The sequence below is a fragment of the Polyergus mexicanus genome, unplaced genomic scaffold (assembly GCF_030449975.1).
Source record: "Polyergus mexicanus isolate NDT 795.1 unplaced genomic scaffold, iyPolMexi1.0 SCAF_9, whole genome shotgun sequence".
NCBI lineage: Eukaryota > Metazoa > Arthropoda > Insecta > Hymenoptera > Formicidae > Polyergus > Polyergus mexicanus.
This window is the reverse complement of record NW_027223329.1, coordinates 7803662-7821928: the sequence shown is the minus strand read 5'-3', so window position 1 is coordinate 7821928 and position 18267 is coordinate 7803662. Positions and strand designations below refer to the sequence as shown.

The 18267-nt window shown below is 29.2% G+C and overlaps 4 protein-coding genes across 4 annotated transcripts; 1 reads left to right on the top strand and 3 right to left on the bottom strand.

The window, feature by feature from the left end:
- Nucleotides 1–173: 173 nt before the first annotated feature.
- Nucleotides 174–2061, top strand: LOC138936151 (rRNA methyltransferase 3, mitochondrial). Its single transcript, XM_070301287.1, has 4 exons — nucleotides 174–751; nucleotides 848–1086; nucleotides 1204–1359; nucleotides 1430–2061. Exons 1-4 carry the CDS (start codon nucleotides 411–413, stop codon nucleotides 2041–2043), a joined length of 1350 nt encoding a protein of 449 aa, XP_070157388.1. The 5' UTR covers nucleotides 174–410; the 3' UTR covers nucleotides 2044–2061.
- A 488-nt stretch (nucleotides 2062–2549) lies between these two features.
- LOC138936210 (uncharacterized) lies at nucleotides 2550–3848 on the bottom strand. Its single transcript, XM_070301416.1, has one exon. It carries the CDS (start codon nucleotides 3834–3836, stop codon nucleotides 3066–3068), a length of 771 nt encoding a protein of 256 aa, XP_070157517.1. The 5' UTR covers nucleotides 3837–3848; the 3' UTR covers nucleotides 2550–3065.
- A 19-nt stretch (nucleotides 3849–3867) lies between these two features.
- Grip91 (gamma-tubulin complex component 3) lies at nucleotides 3868–8492 on the bottom strand. The gene is made up of 11 exons (XM_070301415.1): nucleotides 8051–8492; nucleotides 7237–7394; nucleotides 6948–7077; nucleotides 6457–6877; nucleotides 5852–6354; nucleotides 5531–5723; nucleotides 5236–5440; nucleotides 4917–5138; nucleotides 4653–4784; nucleotides 4319–4576; nucleotides 3868–4127 (listed from the first exon to the last, which is right to left on the bottom strand). The coding sequence occupies exons 1-11, from the start codon at nucleotides 8127–8129 to the stop codon at nucleotides 3951–3953; spliced, it is 2478 nt and encodes an 825-aa protein (XP_070157516.1). The 5' UTR covers nucleotides 8130–8492; the 3' UTR covers nucleotides 3868–3950.
- A 945-nt stretch (nucleotides 8493–9437) lies between these two features.
- Nucleotides 9438–18057, bottom strand: LOC138936703 (uncharacterized). The gene is made up of 11 exons (XM_070302318.1): nucleotides 17187–18057; nucleotides 16244–16618; nucleotides 15570–15771; nucleotides 14772–14927; nucleotides 14518–14558; nucleotides 12932–12990; nucleotides 12442–12826; nucleotides 11477–11857; nucleotides 10787–10988; nucleotides 9945–10100; nucleotides 9438–9731 (listed from the first exon to the last, which is right to left on the bottom strand). The coding sequence occupies exons 1-11, from the start codon at nucleotides 17546–17548 to the stop codon at nucleotides 9687–9689; spliced, it is 2364 nt and encodes a 787-aa protein (XP_070158419.1). The 5' UTR covers nucleotides 17549–18057; the 3' UTR covers nucleotides 9438–9686.
- Nucleotides 18058–18267: the final 210 nt, after the last annotated feature.

Genomic DNA, 18267 nt, shown 5'->3' with positions numbered 1-18267 from the left:
GAAATGGAGCACGCACTATAATCATGATACACGATATTTAGATAAGATGAGAATGCCTAAAATTATCTGCGTTTGTTTGACGAGCTACGAATACTTCAAGTGTTTGATTGACCAATCAGAATAAAGAGATCTTTGCTCCGATTGGTCTACGCTTGCAGAAGTTACAACGTCAAGGAGATAAAAGTAACTGTAGTGCAACTTCATGTGATTTTATATTCCAAGGTGCTAATAGCTCGCTTCAGCTGATATTCCGAGTGTACACAAAAGCACGCGGTTAGTAAGCGAGATTCAACAACGTGATAAAAATATGAACGTGTTATAATAGAAAATAAATATTATTAATATAATAATTATTGAAATAAACTTACGAAATATTGATTAATGTATTTAAGTGAACTTCCAAAATAATAATGTTGCTCAGCACAGTACAGTTATCAATCAGATCGATTCGCAGCGTAAACCTTTTGAGATCAATCAATCTAAGCCCAAAAATAAAATGCAGATATACTAGGTGGACTAGTCGGTCTCCCATTGCGGTTGTCAATGAACATCAGCTTTTCGACGAAACAACTACCGATACAAAAATTAGAAAAACCAAAAGATCTAAAGAAGCTTTTAAAACACATAAGGAGAAATCTAAAATACAGAAAGGAAAAGAGAAGAAAAAAAAGGAGATTGAAACTAAAATTGGAGAAACTATTACCACAGAACAAGGATACAAATGCATTAAAGCAGATGATAAGCTTGTAAGGTATGTATAGTTCCTTAAATAATATATAGATTATATCTATTAAACTACTTATCAGTCTACGTGTAAATAATATCACATGTATTTTTCATGTTTCAGCTCTTTAATAATAAATGTCAAAACAAGAAACAAGAGAGAAAAGAATAATAATATGTTGTTAGAAGGCTTTCGTTTGATTAAAGATGCAGTTGAAGCAGGGACAAAACCAAAAGCCATATTCTTCAATAGAATATCTGAAATATTACCATTGTCACTGTCCAAGGAAGTAAAATTGTATAAAGTTCCATATCGTACAATTCAGTTATGGTCTAACTTAACAACTTCTCCTGGAATAATTGGTAAGCATCTCGATTTTACAAATAAGGAAATACATGCAGGCAAGTTGATGTAACTATAAAGAAATGGATATAATTATATATATATATATATATATATAAAATTATTCTTTGATACAGGAATCTTTGAGATCCCAGATGTGGCTGCCAAGCAACCTGCTGATGATGCTATACCTCTGACTATTATCTGCGATAATATTAGAGAACCTGGGAATTTAGGAACTATTGTTAGAGCTGCTGCGGCAGTTGGTTGCGAAAAGCTGCTGTTAATGAAAGGTAATTTATACATAAAACATTATTAATAGTTATTAAAAGCTTGTTTCCTTAATTTGTTTTTCTGTTTCAGGATGTACAGATTTGTGGGATACCAAAGTATTGCGTAGTGCTGTTGGTGCACATTTTCGTATACCGATATATACATCTGTTTTGTGGGATGAAATTTCAACGTTAATAAGCAACGAATCGATGATACTCTTAGCAGACAACAATATAGCATATGAAAATAAGTTACAAGATAATACAGTTAATCTAGAATCAAATGTAAGTACTTTCATCGAAGCTGACGATAATAATATGAAACAAGATAATTACGATGCCAACAGTAATCAAATTGAAAACGATAAACCAATAGAGGACGCGATAGACGAATTGGTAGATGAAACTAAATCGCACAAATCAACTGCAAAAACTAAATTACTAGTAAAAAAGTTAATATCTCAACTTCCAGTTGAACCTTATTACACATTAGATTTTACAAACAAAGAAGTAGTACTTGTAATTGGTGGAGAAACTGAGGGTGTAAGTCTCGAATCGTGCAAATTGCTCCACGCTAGAAATTGCGTTCGTGTCAATGTACCACTGACTAATGGCGTTGACAGTTTAAATGTTGGTGTAGCTGTTGGTATCGTTACATTTGAAATGAAAAGACAATTTGTTACGAAAAATATAGATGATGAATAAAATTATTCTTTTATATGATATACATAGATAATACTTCATAAATCTACCCAATTACTCTCGCAACGATATAGAAAATACAATATTACATTTATCGCTTGGATATTAATCTTTTGATATCGATATATTTTTTTCTAGTTTAATCAAATATTTATGATCCTTATTAATGATTTAAACTAGAACTTTATTTCTATATTTTGCACTTTATATGTAACAATATTATAATATGTCATATGTTGAAAGAAAAAGATAATAGAGAATGATAACACTCTATGAATTTATTAAAAATTTTAAATATATACATTCAGTAATGCAATATTTTATTTTAATATAAAAATAACTTATGTACTAAACACTGCACTATTTTTCTAATATGGCAAAAAAGAAAATGTGGCTTATTAAATATGGCGAAAAAGTTGATTGATATAGTCTACGCAATACAATTTAAAGGGAGTATATATGCTCTTATATCTAATAATAAACTAGTAATAACATGATATATATCGATATGTGTATCTATAATAAAAAATTTTTAAATAAATTCTTGAATAATAAAAGTACTATAATTAATCATAATTACTTTAATGTCGAACGTATTTAACAGAACAGCCATACTGCTACTACTACTACTAATATAGCAAACATTCTATACTATTTGATTTATAATAGTATATAGTGAAAAATATAAATTTTCAATTTCTGTACTAAAAAATTTATAGATTATGTGCTTTCTATATTGTATAATTTTGTGTCATAATTACAAAACCTAAAATTCTAAACTTTTTAAATCAAGCTTTTTAAAAGAAAATACAGCAAGAATATTACATAAATAGATGAGGGTAATGCAATTAATATTATCAATACAATTAATATCAATGTTGTAAAGAAAAATGCGTGTAATTAATAATTCACGATCATATAATATATAAATCTCTAATGAAATAAGTGTGCATGTATAAGAAAATATATAAATTTTAAAATTAGTTTAAATATATTTTTTGATTCAATTGCAGAATGTTGCAAGCTTAATTAATGCAACAAAAGAGTATACGTTTCCAACGACACCGTTTGTGATGAGTATTTCTTTGTAAATCTGTACTATGTGAGCTAATGTCTGAGATAGTTTCACTTAATAGAGAGCCATGGACTAATACAATCTCATTATCTCGAAACCATTCTGGACTAGTATTATATATTAATGTATGAGATTCTTCATTAGCTATTTTATTGATTTTAGAGTTTGTGGATTCATTTTGATTAGACATAGATATAGATGCGGTGTAGGTGCAAACTTTTGATTTGTTTTGAACAGAATCCTCGTACACATTAATTTCAGAATCAGCAGTTATAATTGTATTATTTATTCTTATAACTCTATTACTAGAATGCACTTCAGTTTCTAAATTTGGTAAATTTAAGTCATTCTTGATAGACATTTTTCTTGATACAGTCTTTTGTAATGGGGATAACGTTAATCGTGCGTGACTTAAAGTAAAATCGCATTTATTGTAATCAAAATTGGGCGTTAACGGAGTTTGAGCTTCGCGAATATTTTTCCGAATCTCTAATTCCACATGTGACAAAATTTGTTTTTCCAAAAATATTCTAAATGTACGTTTACTTAACTCAGCATTTCTCAAATTGGTTCTACACCTTCTTTTGTGCAAAGCGACAGAATCGTCGACATCTGTCATCGATGTGGATGATTGTGGTCTATAAAAAAAATTAGTGGTATCATGATGTTTATACAAAGAACGAACCAAAGAAGGATGATTATTCGAAAAATCAAATATCATGCTTGTGTCCTTACTATTAAAGTTAGATGAATTCTGCTCAGTTGGGATATAGCATTTATTAGAAATGTTACTTGGATCAATAAAGTTTTCTGATAATATTTCCGCTGCCGATTGTCACTTGCATCCGAAGAAAGTCTGATCGCTTTGTCTACGGTGTTGGTATGTTAACGGCGCGACTAGTCGGCTATCCTTACTTTTGTAATATTCATTAAAGTCTAATCGTACACTAAGTAACTGTAGCGACACATCTTCAGCGGAGGCTAACATTAGTAAAAATTTCTGTACACGATCCTGTGAAAGAAATACATTTCTTTTATAAAACCAATTCTTGATAAAATAGATATATAAAAAATAAGCGACTTTAATTTTTTACATCTCAAGCATTATTGCAAATATATCAAATCATTACTCCGATAAAGGAATCATATGTATAAATAGAATATCATGCTAATGATAAGAAAATTAAAACATTTCATTATTACCTGATATGTTTTTGAAAGTAATTTGAGATGTATTGAAAGTGTGTTTAAATATTTTGAAAATGCAGCCTCTCTTTCTATAGTTTCTTCATCTTTTTTACTTGTACGACCCCACTTTTTCGTTTGCTCAGACTTCTGCACGAAATTATCGGCGCTTAATCTTGCCTCATATTCCTGAGTAGCACGCACAAGAAAAGTTTCCTCGAGATTCTGAAGATCTAATATTGGGCTATAGACTGAACGTAGATGATCCATAAGTTCCTGCAACATTAGGAGTAAAAGTAAGAATGTGTAATCGCGTGTAAGTGAAAAACGCGCGATTTTCGTAAATATTTACCTGCGATTTCTCATCTAATAATGTACCATGTCTCACAGAATCTACAAAATGATTGTGAGCCACAATTATATCATCAAGGGATGTTGCCTGAAGAAGTTGCTTCGCAAATGTATCCCAAGAACATTCGATTACCTGCAATTAATACAACTTTCTCACTTGATAATTGCTCGCAATATAATAATTTCTACAAATCTAATCTCAATAATAAAAATTAATAGTATAGATTTTAATCATTAACAATAACTTAATGACACACAGTGTTACCTCAAACAGAAAGTAATATTGCATTTGATGAACCAAATGAACCATACTGCTAGTAATCAGATGGATATGATTCTGGATTGGCAATACTTCTGGCATTTTTCTGAACATCTTGGCCGATGTTGTCTGTTGTTTCCAAATAGCAGACAAGATCGTTTCCATTCTTTTTGCTCTCCATAATGCAAAAAATACCATTTGATACGTTTGCCTGCATGGCTCTAAAATCTGAATAGAAAAATATTGTATATAAGATTATTTAAGTTACATTTAACAAATTTTGTAATTGTATACGTTTGGTATATTATGACTTAATGCTTTTTACCGTTCCTATAGGTCCATCAACATTATAATCTAGAATAAAAACATCCCAGCCTGTCTCATTTTCTGATGGTGCTAACAATCTGACATCTAAACGTTTTTGCACATCTAAATCATCTAACTTTGAACTAGTTGCTCTTATTGCAGTTTCAAGAATAGAGGATAAGTTATGAGGATATAAAGAACTTGCTGATTTAGCCAATTCAGGTCTGAAACATACAAGTAAAACGATTTTTCAAAGCCGAAATGTAATGGAACAAAAGAATATTGTCGCAAATGCATTAAAAAGATATCCTTACTCCAGCAAATGCATAAGATGTTGAATAAAATGGCCTTGGCCAAGTAAAAGATATCCTTTGATTCCCTGCAAATGATCCATGAGATGATATTGTTTTGTCAATATTTCAACAACTCTTGTTGATGTTTCCTTATAAGCAGCATTCATCATAGTTTGTAAGCGACCATCTGGATCCATATCAAAAAAAACTTCGACTAAAAAATAAACGGCATAGCATTAAATATTTGTTTGAATTTGACGAAATTTATAAAATGATCTCCATCTGATATTAAGTATTTTCTTATTGTAAAAATAGTATCAGTAATCAGATTGTCATATTTACCATTATATTCTTCGTCACAATTTCTGAACATATCTGCATGTCTATCTTGCCAAGGTGAGAAATCTTTACAAACTTCGCGTAAGAAATTAATGTTTTTTCCTGTTCCTAGAATTTTCTTTGCTTGGGCTTTACTAATGAAGGATGGCACCATTGAATTTCTCACTTGATACTTCTCATGCCACATTCTGTCACCACTAACATCAGCACATGCTTGAATGAAAAACTCTTTATACGGATCGTCTAACTCTCCATCAGCAATCCATCTCATTAGCATATTGTACAGGGGATTGCATACACTTTCCAAAACTCTCTTGACTAAATTCTTCACAATAGCATCTCCATGATAGCTGAATTCGTAAACAACAGATGCCAATGCACCACCTTTTTGGCTTTGACAAGCTCTTACTATACTCGCTAACAATTTTAATGTTTCCAGAGGATCACATGTCCAAAGATGTAGATGAGATAATGTAACACCATATGCAACCATTTGATTTTGCGACCTATATATATAATATATGTATATATATATTTTTTTTTAATTAATGCGATTCTCATGTATCTTTGATGATATACTATAGCATATACATTGAATTCATTCCTACCTATTCACCTCTTCCTGCATTATAGCTATGAATCTATAATATTCTGACAATTCCTTATGCAGAGCAGCAACAAAACTGTCAGCGACTCTACCCGCACCAGCTACAGACATTCTCTCCAATCCTTTTCGCACTACATTATGTAAATACCCTAATTCACTCAATCGTAAAACAGCTTGCTTTTGTGATCTATTAATCTTTGCTACAGGATCTATCTGAAAACCGTAGCTTGAATCCAACTTTAGAATTTTCCCTTCAACACTTTGGAAAGAATATATCAAGTCCTGAACCAGTACATCCTCTGAAATACATTCTTCATTGAATATTTTACTCGGATTTACTAGCAACGCTCTCGAACTTGTTTCTGTGGTATTCAGTGATACAATTTGTTGCGCTTGGGAACATGATGTTTGTGATGATTGTCCTAAATATACAAAGCAACAATTAGAAAACTTTGATAAATGCCTTAATAAATTCCACAATGCTTTTCTTACCACTAGTAGATGGAATTGTACTTAAACCCAATTTCATATCTGGAAATGCAAAAATTCTGTCCTTTATTGCTTCTGCTGACTGACTCATGTTTAGCAGAAATAATAAAATACTTATACGATTCTTCAGTGGCTAAAGAAAGAACAATATTTATATAAAAACAAATATACAGTTATATCCAACATTTACATATTTATATTGTATGATTTTAACTTTGTTAATTTAAACGAATATAAGACAGAAGGTTTAAAGAGAGGGACAGAGATATATAAACTGCAAGATTTTTATTACCCCATCTTTTAAATCATTATGTAGTTTATCAAATTGTACTGCATCACGTGGTGATAATTTACTCTTTATATTTGTTGCTACAGTCATTTCATCCTCTCTCAATGTTCCTGTAGATGACAATAATCCAAGGGAAAATCGCATCAATCTTCTAGTCAACTCTGAAAGATATAAAAATTATTAACTAAATATATAATACTTGTAAATATTTATATGTTACAAACTATACTGTAATATCTAAGAAATACTATGGAATTATTAACAATTATTGGAAATCCAAGAAGAAATTATACATGTCCGAATCCTTAGAATTAGACTTATCCCTTAAGAGCTCATATTGTGAATACAAGCTTAGCAAATCCAAGATATGCGAGCAAACTATTACCATGACTGATAGGCAATTCTCAATAAATTTTAGCTCATTAACACCAACTGATATATGGGCAAAATGAGAGCCCAAATAGTTGTAGAAAAGAATTGATTCTAAGGCATAAATACAAGATGCACAATAATCAAATTCTAAAAAGGTTCATATCAAGAAACTTTATACATCTAAAATTTATTCACATATTAAATTAATCGGACACTTTATCAGATGCTTTTCTGAAGATGTTTCCCATCAAATATTATTGTACATACGATGACAGAACATAAACAAAGATTTGTTCTAAAAATATAACAGGACATTAAATATGCTTAACAGCAATATTTAAAGCGAATAATGTAGCAATTAATTCGAGTGAAATGAAGTATGAAATGTGTATCGCAATCATCCCAAATATAAATTATATTGACAGTAGCCCGAGGAAAGACTCACCTGGCTTTTGTTCGCCAAAAAAGGACTTAATCATGTTCTGCACCAGATCGGCAATAGTTTCGGCTTCCGCGGGATTCATGTTTGCGTATTTTGCCTCACGGTCTTGCTTTATACCAATCACATCTAAATAACGATACTCATTCTTCGCTATTCCTTCAATACCGTTTTTGGTTTTCGTTAAAAGCGGCAAACATAATCGAACGCATTTTATTATTTATTTACTCCAAGAAGAGAGAATCTCCGAGAGTGAACACACCGGTTTTTTTCTTTTTTCGTGGAACTTATATTCCTCGCGCCATCTGCATCCACTTTGATACTTCGAAACTCGATAGCCGCATTTCTGACCTGACGTCATTTCCGGTATCTCTTCTAACTTGCCGCCACATTCATGATACGTGAATAAGGACCGTGTGGATCTCGTGTACGGAACATTTAATTACATTATCAGGAGTAATATCGTACAGGTAAAAATATATACATTAATCGAAAAATATGTAAATGAGAGGGAAATAAATGGGGAGTTACATTAAATTTAAAAACTATAGCTATACTTCGTCGCATGAATATTTCTTGCATTTATGTTCCCTCCTTGCGCTTATAACTCCAATTCTTTTCTTGTATCTTCGATCTTTAACGCTTATTATTTTATCTCTCACAGATAAAAATTTTGTGTGTGTGTGTGTGTTTTATTTAAACCATTTGAATGAATAAGAAGGAGAATAAACATTTGGCAAGGACATTTTGGCACCAACAAGATATCATATTAAAGACGACCGATAGTCTTATATGTCTATAGGATATCTAGTGTGACTGGAAAAAAAAAACTCGCGGTATTATTTTTTATATTTAATATTTTAGTTCATCCAAGTTATTATTTTGTTATCGAAAATGTATAGATCTTTTATGTAATTGCCTCAAGAAAAACAAAATAAACATTTTATTTACCGTTTTATTTTATCGACAATGCAAAGATTTATTTATATATCCTATAGTAGTGCGTGGCAAATTTTTTTCCAGTAACATGCTAAATCCCATAAGAGACCATCGGTCTTTCATGATATCTCGTTAGTATTTTCGATAATAAAACAATAACTAGATGAACTAAAATAACCGAATTAAATATTAAATAATTCGTGTAATTATCTTCAATGCAGTCAAATGGCCGGTAATGTCAATATTCTTCAATTACCTTTGAATTCATCGGGCCTACTTGATGATCATAAAAATTTACCCAGGACTTGACGATCTTTAATAGTATCTTATTGTCGGTGACATTAGTTAGCTTGAGTGATAAATTTTTCATCATTTAAATATATATTTATATACTTTAATGTGCATTATATTATTTTTGCATTTTATTGCAGAGTAAATAGTTTTTATTCTCGATAGTAAACATAAACAGTAAACTGGATAGTAAATCAACAAATTTCATTATTCAAAATAAAAAGAGGCCAACAGAGATGATAACTTTAAATACTGAAGACGCTAATATTCTTACAGATCCGCGCACGCGTTAATAAAAAATATATAAGATTGAGATAAAAATATACATCGTCAAAGAAATTTTAACATTTGAAGTAAGTGATTTCCTACAGAAGCTATAATACTACGTATTTTACGATTATTTTAATGTATCTTACGACTGCATCAGGTTAAATACCGAGTACGAAGTTTTCAAAATCTGAAAAAATTGAAGGAAAAAAAAAACATTATAACACTTACCAAAAACTCGAGGATTCTAAACCGTGTTTTAGACAGTAGACGAAATTCATCGATACAATATATATAAATATTTTCAATATATTTTTAATTTGTTTATTTAATTTATTCAATTATATTTTTCATTGTATCAAGCATTTCTTTTATTTCAAATATAAATATAAGAGACACTAACGTTGCTGTACGACTGAAGAGATAAAGTTATCAAGAAACTGCTGGTAAACTTTATAGGGATTGTACCGCGTATCATGATTATCAGCAGATCTTTCTTTTCGCTGACTGATAACAGAGGCCAGTTCATATGATATATCGCATCCCCCACATTTTGACTCTGCGTCAAATATCAAAAATAAAATAATTATTTCGAAACAATATCACATTAATTTATTAACACCTTTACATATTTTAAAAACATATCTGCACATATACAGTATGCAGTGTAGGCAATATGTTACCTAGAAAAAATAATTATGAGTTAAAGATTGTTAATTAATTATTTATTAATTACAAATTACAATAACATTTGATAAACAGATTTCTACATTAAGCACAAATATTTTTATTATGTAATGCAGACTTTTTATATCAATATTTTTGCTCGATAATCAGGTGTGTGTCCGAGAGCGATACTTTATTCACACCTCTATTGATTTTTATTACATGATTCATGTCTAATCGTTAAAATAGTTAGGCTCAATATTATTCTATAGATTTTAGTTATATATATCCAAGTTATATAATATTTAATAACAATTTAGCGTATATAATGTTCTTTATCATCGCATGATGGGACGATAGGAATCGCTCTAACAATAAGAGCGAATATAATCTGAATCGATGATAGACAAGATGAATTTTGGCATTTTAACAATATTTTAATTTTTAAGAATTATAATCGTCTTTATATTTATTTTATGGTATACAAAGAATATATATATATTAATATGTGTGTATATATATATATGTGTGTGTATGTGTGTGTTGGGATAAATGGTAGAATATAAAATAATCACTTACCTTAAGTATGACTTCGTTTCCAGACCAGCAATAAATGTAAATTTGTACAAACATACAGAAAGTATACACTATCAAAGTAGCACTTTCGAATTCCGTAATATGTATTGACAGATAATATACAGTTGTACATAATACCAATATACTGCCGAAGAATTGTACAAAGAGCACCTGATTGAATATAATATTTACCGTTTTGGCATATCTGTAATCAGAGGAATATTATGTTAGAGTGCTAAAAAAAAAGAATACTTATAACAACAATTAGTTATTTCACATATTTCATTTCGTATAAATTAAACTATATTTATACTATAATTTTTCAAGAATATTGAGAAAGGACAATCTCTAACATTTTTCATTTTTTGAAACAAGATTTGCATGATTCTAAATAAAATCTAATTTTCTTAAAAAACAGAGCACACACATTTCGACATGAAGCAAATAATTATATTGGTTTAGAAATTTTTTTTTGAATGTTTAACAATTATCTTTAAACTAATGAATGCATTATAGCTATTAAACATTTTGATTATAAATAACTTTCTATTATAAATATTAATTATTATTGTTATAAACAGTAGCTCTTTATATAGATATGACAAATTAATATATTTAAAGATATAATATAAATATAATAGAACGTGAGTTTTAAATTTACATAAAATAAGAACTTATTTTTATACGACTAACTTGTAAATGCTGAGATGATGATATATGTATTCCGATATTATTAATCTTCCGTTACTTGGCGGAACAGATGAGTATTCCAGACATTTAATTGTTTTGTTAACTATTAATTTGCGAAGACGACTTTCGAAAATTTCAAACTGAGAACATGTTTGTAAAAATAATCCTAAAATTAAGGTTTCCGTGGCGGTATTTATGATTGAGGCGAAAAACACAGATATGATCTGCTGAATGGATATAATCCAAAAAATCGGGGATGCGTTAATATCATACGGCAACCATACTTTATAAGGTAAATGACCTTGCATTACGTTTAACACTGCTCCTATTATGCCGCCCGTAAAGGAACTCGCTACTAAAAGTGAATATTTTATTGACCATGACCTGCACACAAATCAAGATATTTTATATAGTCTTATACTTTTAAAGATTATTTTTATTTATGAGAGATAAAAAGACAAAATGCGATACATATTTTAAAATATATTTTGAACATTTTTTTTTTTTTTTATGTAATATCTATTCTATATTTTTGTAAAAAATAGAATATTATTTTCTTATAAAATATTGTCTCCTTTCTTTATAAATTATTAATTTAATACAATTTTTATAGTTACGTCTTTATGCATGGCAAATAAATGGTTACCACAACAAAAAGTAAGTAGTAAACAATCAAGGAGTCGCAAGGAGATGATAGGAAAAATAATTGCCGATGCTGATTGGAATCATGAATATCATGGTATGTACTAATATTAAATTTATATATCATCAATGCATGAAAAAAAAAATTAGGAGAAGTATTTGCATTTTTGTAAACAATTTATTTCATAAAAGTGAGAAAGATTTTACTATAAGTTATTTAACTGTTACGAGATGAAAAAATTATTGCACATACATCTCTTAAATGACAAATTATTAATACAGTATTAACCAAAATTGAGAATTATTGAGATAACAATTACATTTACCTGATAAATTTGTCGAATTTCGTTTGTATCATTACTTCATCTTTGTCTCGCGGTTTGCACGGTTCTTTTAATAACGCTTGTATTAAATCGATAATTGCACTTCGACGTATTACGACGATAGTCGCTTTACAACAAACAGCGACCATACTCCCGAATAATAAATAATTGTTAACGAAATCATCGATATTATTGACAATAAGAACGATATCCACGAATTGGGTTAATGTTAAAAAGTATTCCAAGATTAGTACAATAAAAGTAAATGCATTATAGAACAGTTTAGCACCAGTCGATGACCATTCGATAGGCTGCCATATACCACCAATGGTATACATTAAAAAATTTAGAGAAAGTATTTGCATCGTAATAATATTATAAATAAGATCTATTTTATAAAAGAGAGGTTTTTAAAACATATTAAATTTTAATGCAACGTATGACATGTGTAAATGCAAATAATAAGAGAAAAGTATAAATATTAGTCACGTACTCTTTCGCTTTGCACAGAATAGAGTACAAATGTAATTTATTTTGCTATCGGATAGATAATTAAATTATAACTATGTATAGTCGAGCATGTCTTGCGGGAGACTATGTATGACTCTACTTGCTTGCATCGACTTTTAGATTCTAAAACCGTTGATTAAAGTAACTAGCAATTTATTACAGTGTATGTTATTTTCCCCTTATATTAATACTGCAGTCACAGTCGCTTTATTTGCAACGATCGAGGGTTGTTGTTCTTTGCAATTAAACATATTGCCATATTCTTATCGAATGAAATATTTATACATTTTCGTGTTGTCGGCAGCAAGCAAGTAGAAAACTATATATTTTTGCACATACTTGATTTAATTATGTAAAAGTACGAAACGACAAGAGGGATAAAATGTACACGTATACATTTAAATGTTTTCCAAGTTAATCACTTATACATCTACTTGCTAAGTATGATGAGGGTGCTGGAAGATTATGTAGCAACTCTAGTATATTTTCACAGAGTATATCGCAGTTATACTATTGGAAAAGTGTTATTTTTCTTTTTCAAATAATCTTTAAATTAAAATCATTGTTTATACATATATCAGATAAAACTATTGCATTATTTTGTGGTTACGTATTAATATAATATGTATATATGTGTGTATGGACGTATGTGTACACATGTTATAAATATTTGTAGATATTTGCATCTTGCAATCCTGCGGTACTTTTTATATATCAATTTTATATTACGATATTTGTCTTGTATATTTGCTTTTTGCCCGACTGTGTGTATATTTCTATTCTCAAGAATAAATCTCAGCGGTCGTCATCAGTATTTCCGCAGGTGTATTTATGTAAGAATGTTATATATTATATTTACATGCATCATGATTTCGGCTTCCGGGGAATTCATGTTTGCATATTCCGTCTCACGGTCTTGCTTTATATATCAATCACATCTAAATAACGATACTCATTCTTCGCGATTCCTTCAATACTGACTTTGGTTTACGTTAAAAGCGGCAAACATATTCGAACGCATTTTATTATTTATTTCCTCGAAGAGAAGAGAATCCGAGAGTGAACACACCGGATTTTTTCTTTTTTTTTTTTTTTCATGGGACTTATATTTCTCGCGTCATCTGCATCCACGTGTATGTGTATATGGTGCGTATCTTTATTTAAACAATTTGAATAAATGAGAAGGAAAATAAATATTTCGCAAGGACATTGGTTAGCTTGAGTGACAAAGTTTCCATCAATTAAATGCATATTTGTATACTTTTAATGTATTATTCTTATGTTTTACTGCAGAGTAAATAGTTTTTATTTTCGATAGTAAACATAAACAGTAAACAGGACAGTAAATCAACAAATTTTATTATTGAAAATAAAAAAAGGCCAACAGAGATGATAACCTTAAATACTAAAGGCGCTAATATTTTTACAGATCCGCACGCGCGTTAATAAAAAATATATAAGATTGAGATAAAAATATACATCGTCAAAGAAATTTTAATATTTGAAGTAAGTGATTTCCTACAGAAGCTATAATACTACGTATTTTACGATTATTTTAATGTATCTTACGACTGCATCAGGTTAAATACCGAGTACGAAGTTTTCAAAATCTGAAAAAATTGAAGGAAAAATAAAACATTATAACACTTACTAAAAACTCGAGGATTCTAAACCGTGTTTTAGACAGTAGACGAAATTCATCGATACAATATATATAAATATTTTCAATATATTTATAATTTGTTTATTTAATTTATTTGATTATATTTTTCATTGTATCAAGCATTTCTTTTATTTCAAATATAAATATAAGAGACACTAACGTTGCTGTAAGATTGAAGAGATAAAGTTATCAAGAAACTGCTAGTAAACTTTATAGGGATTGTACCACGTATCATGATTATCAGCAGATCTTTCTTTTCGCTGACTGATAACAGAGGCCAGTTCATATGATATATCGCATCCCCCACATTTTGACTCTGCGTCAAATATCAAAAATAAAATAATTATTTCGAGACAATATCACATTAATTTATTAACACCTTTGCATATTTTAAAAACATATCTGCATATATACAGTATGCAGTGTAGGCAATATGTTACCTAGAAAAAATAATTATGAGTTAAAGATTGTTAATTAATTATTTATTAATTACAAATTACAATAGCATTTGATAAACAGATTTCTACACTAAGCACAAATATTTTTATTATGTAATGCAGAATTTTTATATCAATATTTTTGCTCGACAATCAGGTGTGTGTCCGAGAAAGATACTTTATTCACACCCTCGTCTAATTGTTAAAATAGTTGGGCTCAATATTATTCTATCGATTTTAGTTATATATATATATATATTCAAATTATATAATATATAATAACAATTTAGCATTTATAATGTTCTTTATCGCCGCATAATGGGATGATAGAATGAATTGCTCTGAGAGCTAATATAATCTCAATTGATGATAGACAAGATGAATGTTGGTATTTTAACAATATTTAAATTTTTAAGAATTATAATTGTTATTATAATTAACGAAGAATATGTACAGTAATATGTGTGTATATATGTATATATTTGTTGAGCTAAATTGTAGAATATAAAATAACCACTTACCTTAAGTATAACTTCGTTTCCAGACCAGCAATAAATGTAAATTTGTACAAACATACAGAAAGTGTACACTATCAAAGTAGCACTTTCGAATTCCATAATATGTGCTGACAGATAATATACAGTTGTACATAATACCAATATACTGCCGAAGAATTGTACAAAGAGCACCTGATTGAATATAATATTTACCGTTTTGGCATATCTGTAATCAGAGGAATATTATGTTAGAGTGCTAAAAAAAGAGAATATTTATAACAACAAATAGTTATTTCACATATTTCATTTCGTATAAATTAAACTATATTTATACTATAATTTTTCAAGAATATTGAGAAAGAACAATCTCTAACATTTTTCATTTTTTGAAACAAGATTTGCATAATTCTAAATAAAATTTGATTTTCTTAAAAAGCAAAGCACATATTTCGACATGGAGTAAATGATTATATCGGTTTAGAAATTTTTTTTTTTTAATAATCATCTTTCAACTAATGAATACATTATAGTTACGCTGCACATTTTGATTATAAATTAATTTATTAATATTGTTGTAAACAATATTTATTTATATAGATATGAAAGATTAATATCTTTAAAAATATAAAATAAATAATATAATATAATAGAACATGAGTTAAATTTACATAAAATAAAAATTTATTTTTACGACTAACTTGTAAATGCTGAGATGATGACGTATGTGTTCCGATATTAGTATTTCATTATCTGGCGGAACAAACGATCCCGGACATTTAATTGTTTTGTTAGCTATTAATTTGCGAAGACGATTTTCGAAAATTTCAAACTGGGCGCATGTTTGTAAAAATAATCCTAAAATTAAGGTTTCCGTGCCGACATTTATGATTGAGGCGAAAAACATAGATATGATCTGCTGAATGGATGTAATCCAAAAAATCGGGGATGCGTTAATATCATACGGCAACCATACTTTATAAGGTAAATGACCTTGCATTACGTTTAACACTGATCTTATTGTGACGCCTGTAAAGGAACTCGTTGCTAAAAGTGAATATTTTATCGACCATGACCTGCACACAAAAATCAAGATATTTTATATAAAGTCTTATATCTTTAAGCGTTATTTATTTGTGTGATAAAAAGACAAAGTGCGATACATATTTTTAAATATATTTTGAACTATTTTTTTTTTTTTTTTTTTATGTAATATCTATTCTATATTTTTGTAAAAACCAATATTATTTTTTTAGAAAATATTGTCTTCTTTCTTTATAAATTATTAATTTGCAATTTTTATAGTTACATCTTCAAGCATGATAATTAAATGATTATCGCAACAAAAAGCAGTAAAATATCCAGGAGTCGTAAAGACATAATGGGAATGATAGTTACTGATGCTCGTTAGAATCATGAATATCCAAAATGATATATACTAATATTAAACTTATATACCACCAATGCATAAAAATTAAGAAAAATATTTGCATTTTTGTGAACAATTTATTTTATAAAAGAGAGATAGAGAGATTGAACTATAAGTTCTTTAACTATTTCGAGAGAAAGAAATTATTGTACATTCATCTTTTAAATTTAAATGACAAACCATTAATACAGTATTGAGATAACAATTACATTTACCTGATAATCTTGTCAAATTTCGCTTGTATCGTTATTTCATCCGTGTCTCGCGGTTTACACGGTTCTTTCAACAATGCTTGTATTAAATCGATAATTGCACTTCGACGTATTACGACGGTAGTCGCTTTACAACAAACAGCGACCATACTCACGAATAATAAATAATCGGCGACGAAATCATCGATATTATTGACAACAAGAACGATATCCATGAATTGGGTTAATGTTAAAAAGTATTGCAAAACTAGTACAATAAAAGTAAATGCATTATAGAACAGTTTAGCACCAGTCGATGACCATTCGATAGGCTGCCATATACCACCAATGGTATACATTAAAAAATTTAGAGAAAGTATTTGCATTTTTATAATATTATAAATAACACGTATCTCATAAAATTGAGATTTAACTGTAACTTATTAAATTTTAATGCAACATATGACATGTGTAAATGCAAATAATATGAGAAAAGTATGAATATTAGTCACGCACTTTTTCCCTTTGCACAGAATAGAGGCACAAACGTGACTTATTTCGCTATCGGAAAGATAATTAAACTACAAATATGTGTAATCGAACACGTCTTGCGGGAGACTATGTATGACTCTAATTGCTTGCCTCGATTTTCAGACCTTAATACCGGTAATTAAAGTAATTAGTAACTTGGCATAAAGTCGTTTATTACGGTGTATGTTGTTTTCCGCTTATATGAATACTGCAGTCACAGTCGCTTTATTTGCAACGATCAGGGGTTGCCGTTCTTTGCAATCAAACATATTGTCATATTCTCATCCAATGAAATATTTGTATATTTTCTTGTCGGCAGTAAGCGAGTGGGTATTTCTGCACAGGCTTGACTTAATTATGTAAAAGTACAAAACGACAAGAGGGATAAAATGTACGCGTATACATTTAAATGTTTTCCAAGTTAATCACTTATACATCTACTTGCTAAGTATGATGAGGGTGCTGGAAAATTATGTAGCAACTCTAGTATATTTTCACATAGTATATCGCAGATATACTATTGGAGAAAAGTGATATTTTTCTTTTTTAAATAATGTTTTCAAATCACAAAATC

Excerpts from the sequence above, each read along its gene's own strand:
- Grip91 (XM_070301415.1), bottom strand. The coding sequence starts at position 8,129 with ATGAATCCCGCGGAAGCCGAAACTATTGCCGATCTGGTGCAGAACATG. Across the intron at positions 5,724-5,851 it reads TTGTGACGAAGAATATAATG|TCGAAGTTTTTTTTGATATG; the intron begins GTAAATATGACA and ends TTTATTTTTTAG. Across the intron at positions 5,441-5,530 it reads CATCTTATGCATTTGCTGGA|ACCTGAATTGGCTAAATCAG; the intron begins GTAAGGATATCT and ends TGTATGTTTCAG.
- LOC138936151 (XM_070301287.1), top strand. The coding sequence starts at position 411 with ATGTTGCTCAGCACAGTACAGTTATCAATCAGATCGATTCGCAGCGTA. Across the intron at positions 752-847 it reads GCAGATGATAAGCTTGTAAG|CTCTTTAATAATAAATGTCA; the intron begins GTATGTATAGTT and ends TTCATGTTTCAG. Across the intron at positions 1,360-1,429 it reads AAAGCTGCTGTTAATGAAAG|GATGTACAGATTTGTGGGAT; the intron begins GTAATTTATACA and ends TTTCTGTTTCAG.
- LOC138936210 (XM_070301416.1), bottom strand. The coding sequence starts at position 3,836 with ATGATATTTGATTTTTCGAATAATCATCCTTCTTTGGTTCGTTCTTTG.
- LOC138936703 (XM_070302318.1), bottom strand. The coding sequence starts at position 17,548 with ATGCAAATACTTTCTCTAAATTTTTTAATGTATACCATTGGTGGTATA. Across the intron at positions 12,827-12,931 it reads ATTCTGTGCAAAGCGAAAGA|ATCTTATTTATAATATTATT; the intron begins GTACGTGACTAA and ends TTTATAAAATAG. Across the intron at positions 9,732-9,944 it reads CTCTTCAGTCGTACAGCAAC|ATTTTGAAAACTTCGTACTC; the intron begins GTTAGTGTCTCT and ends CAATTTTTTCAG.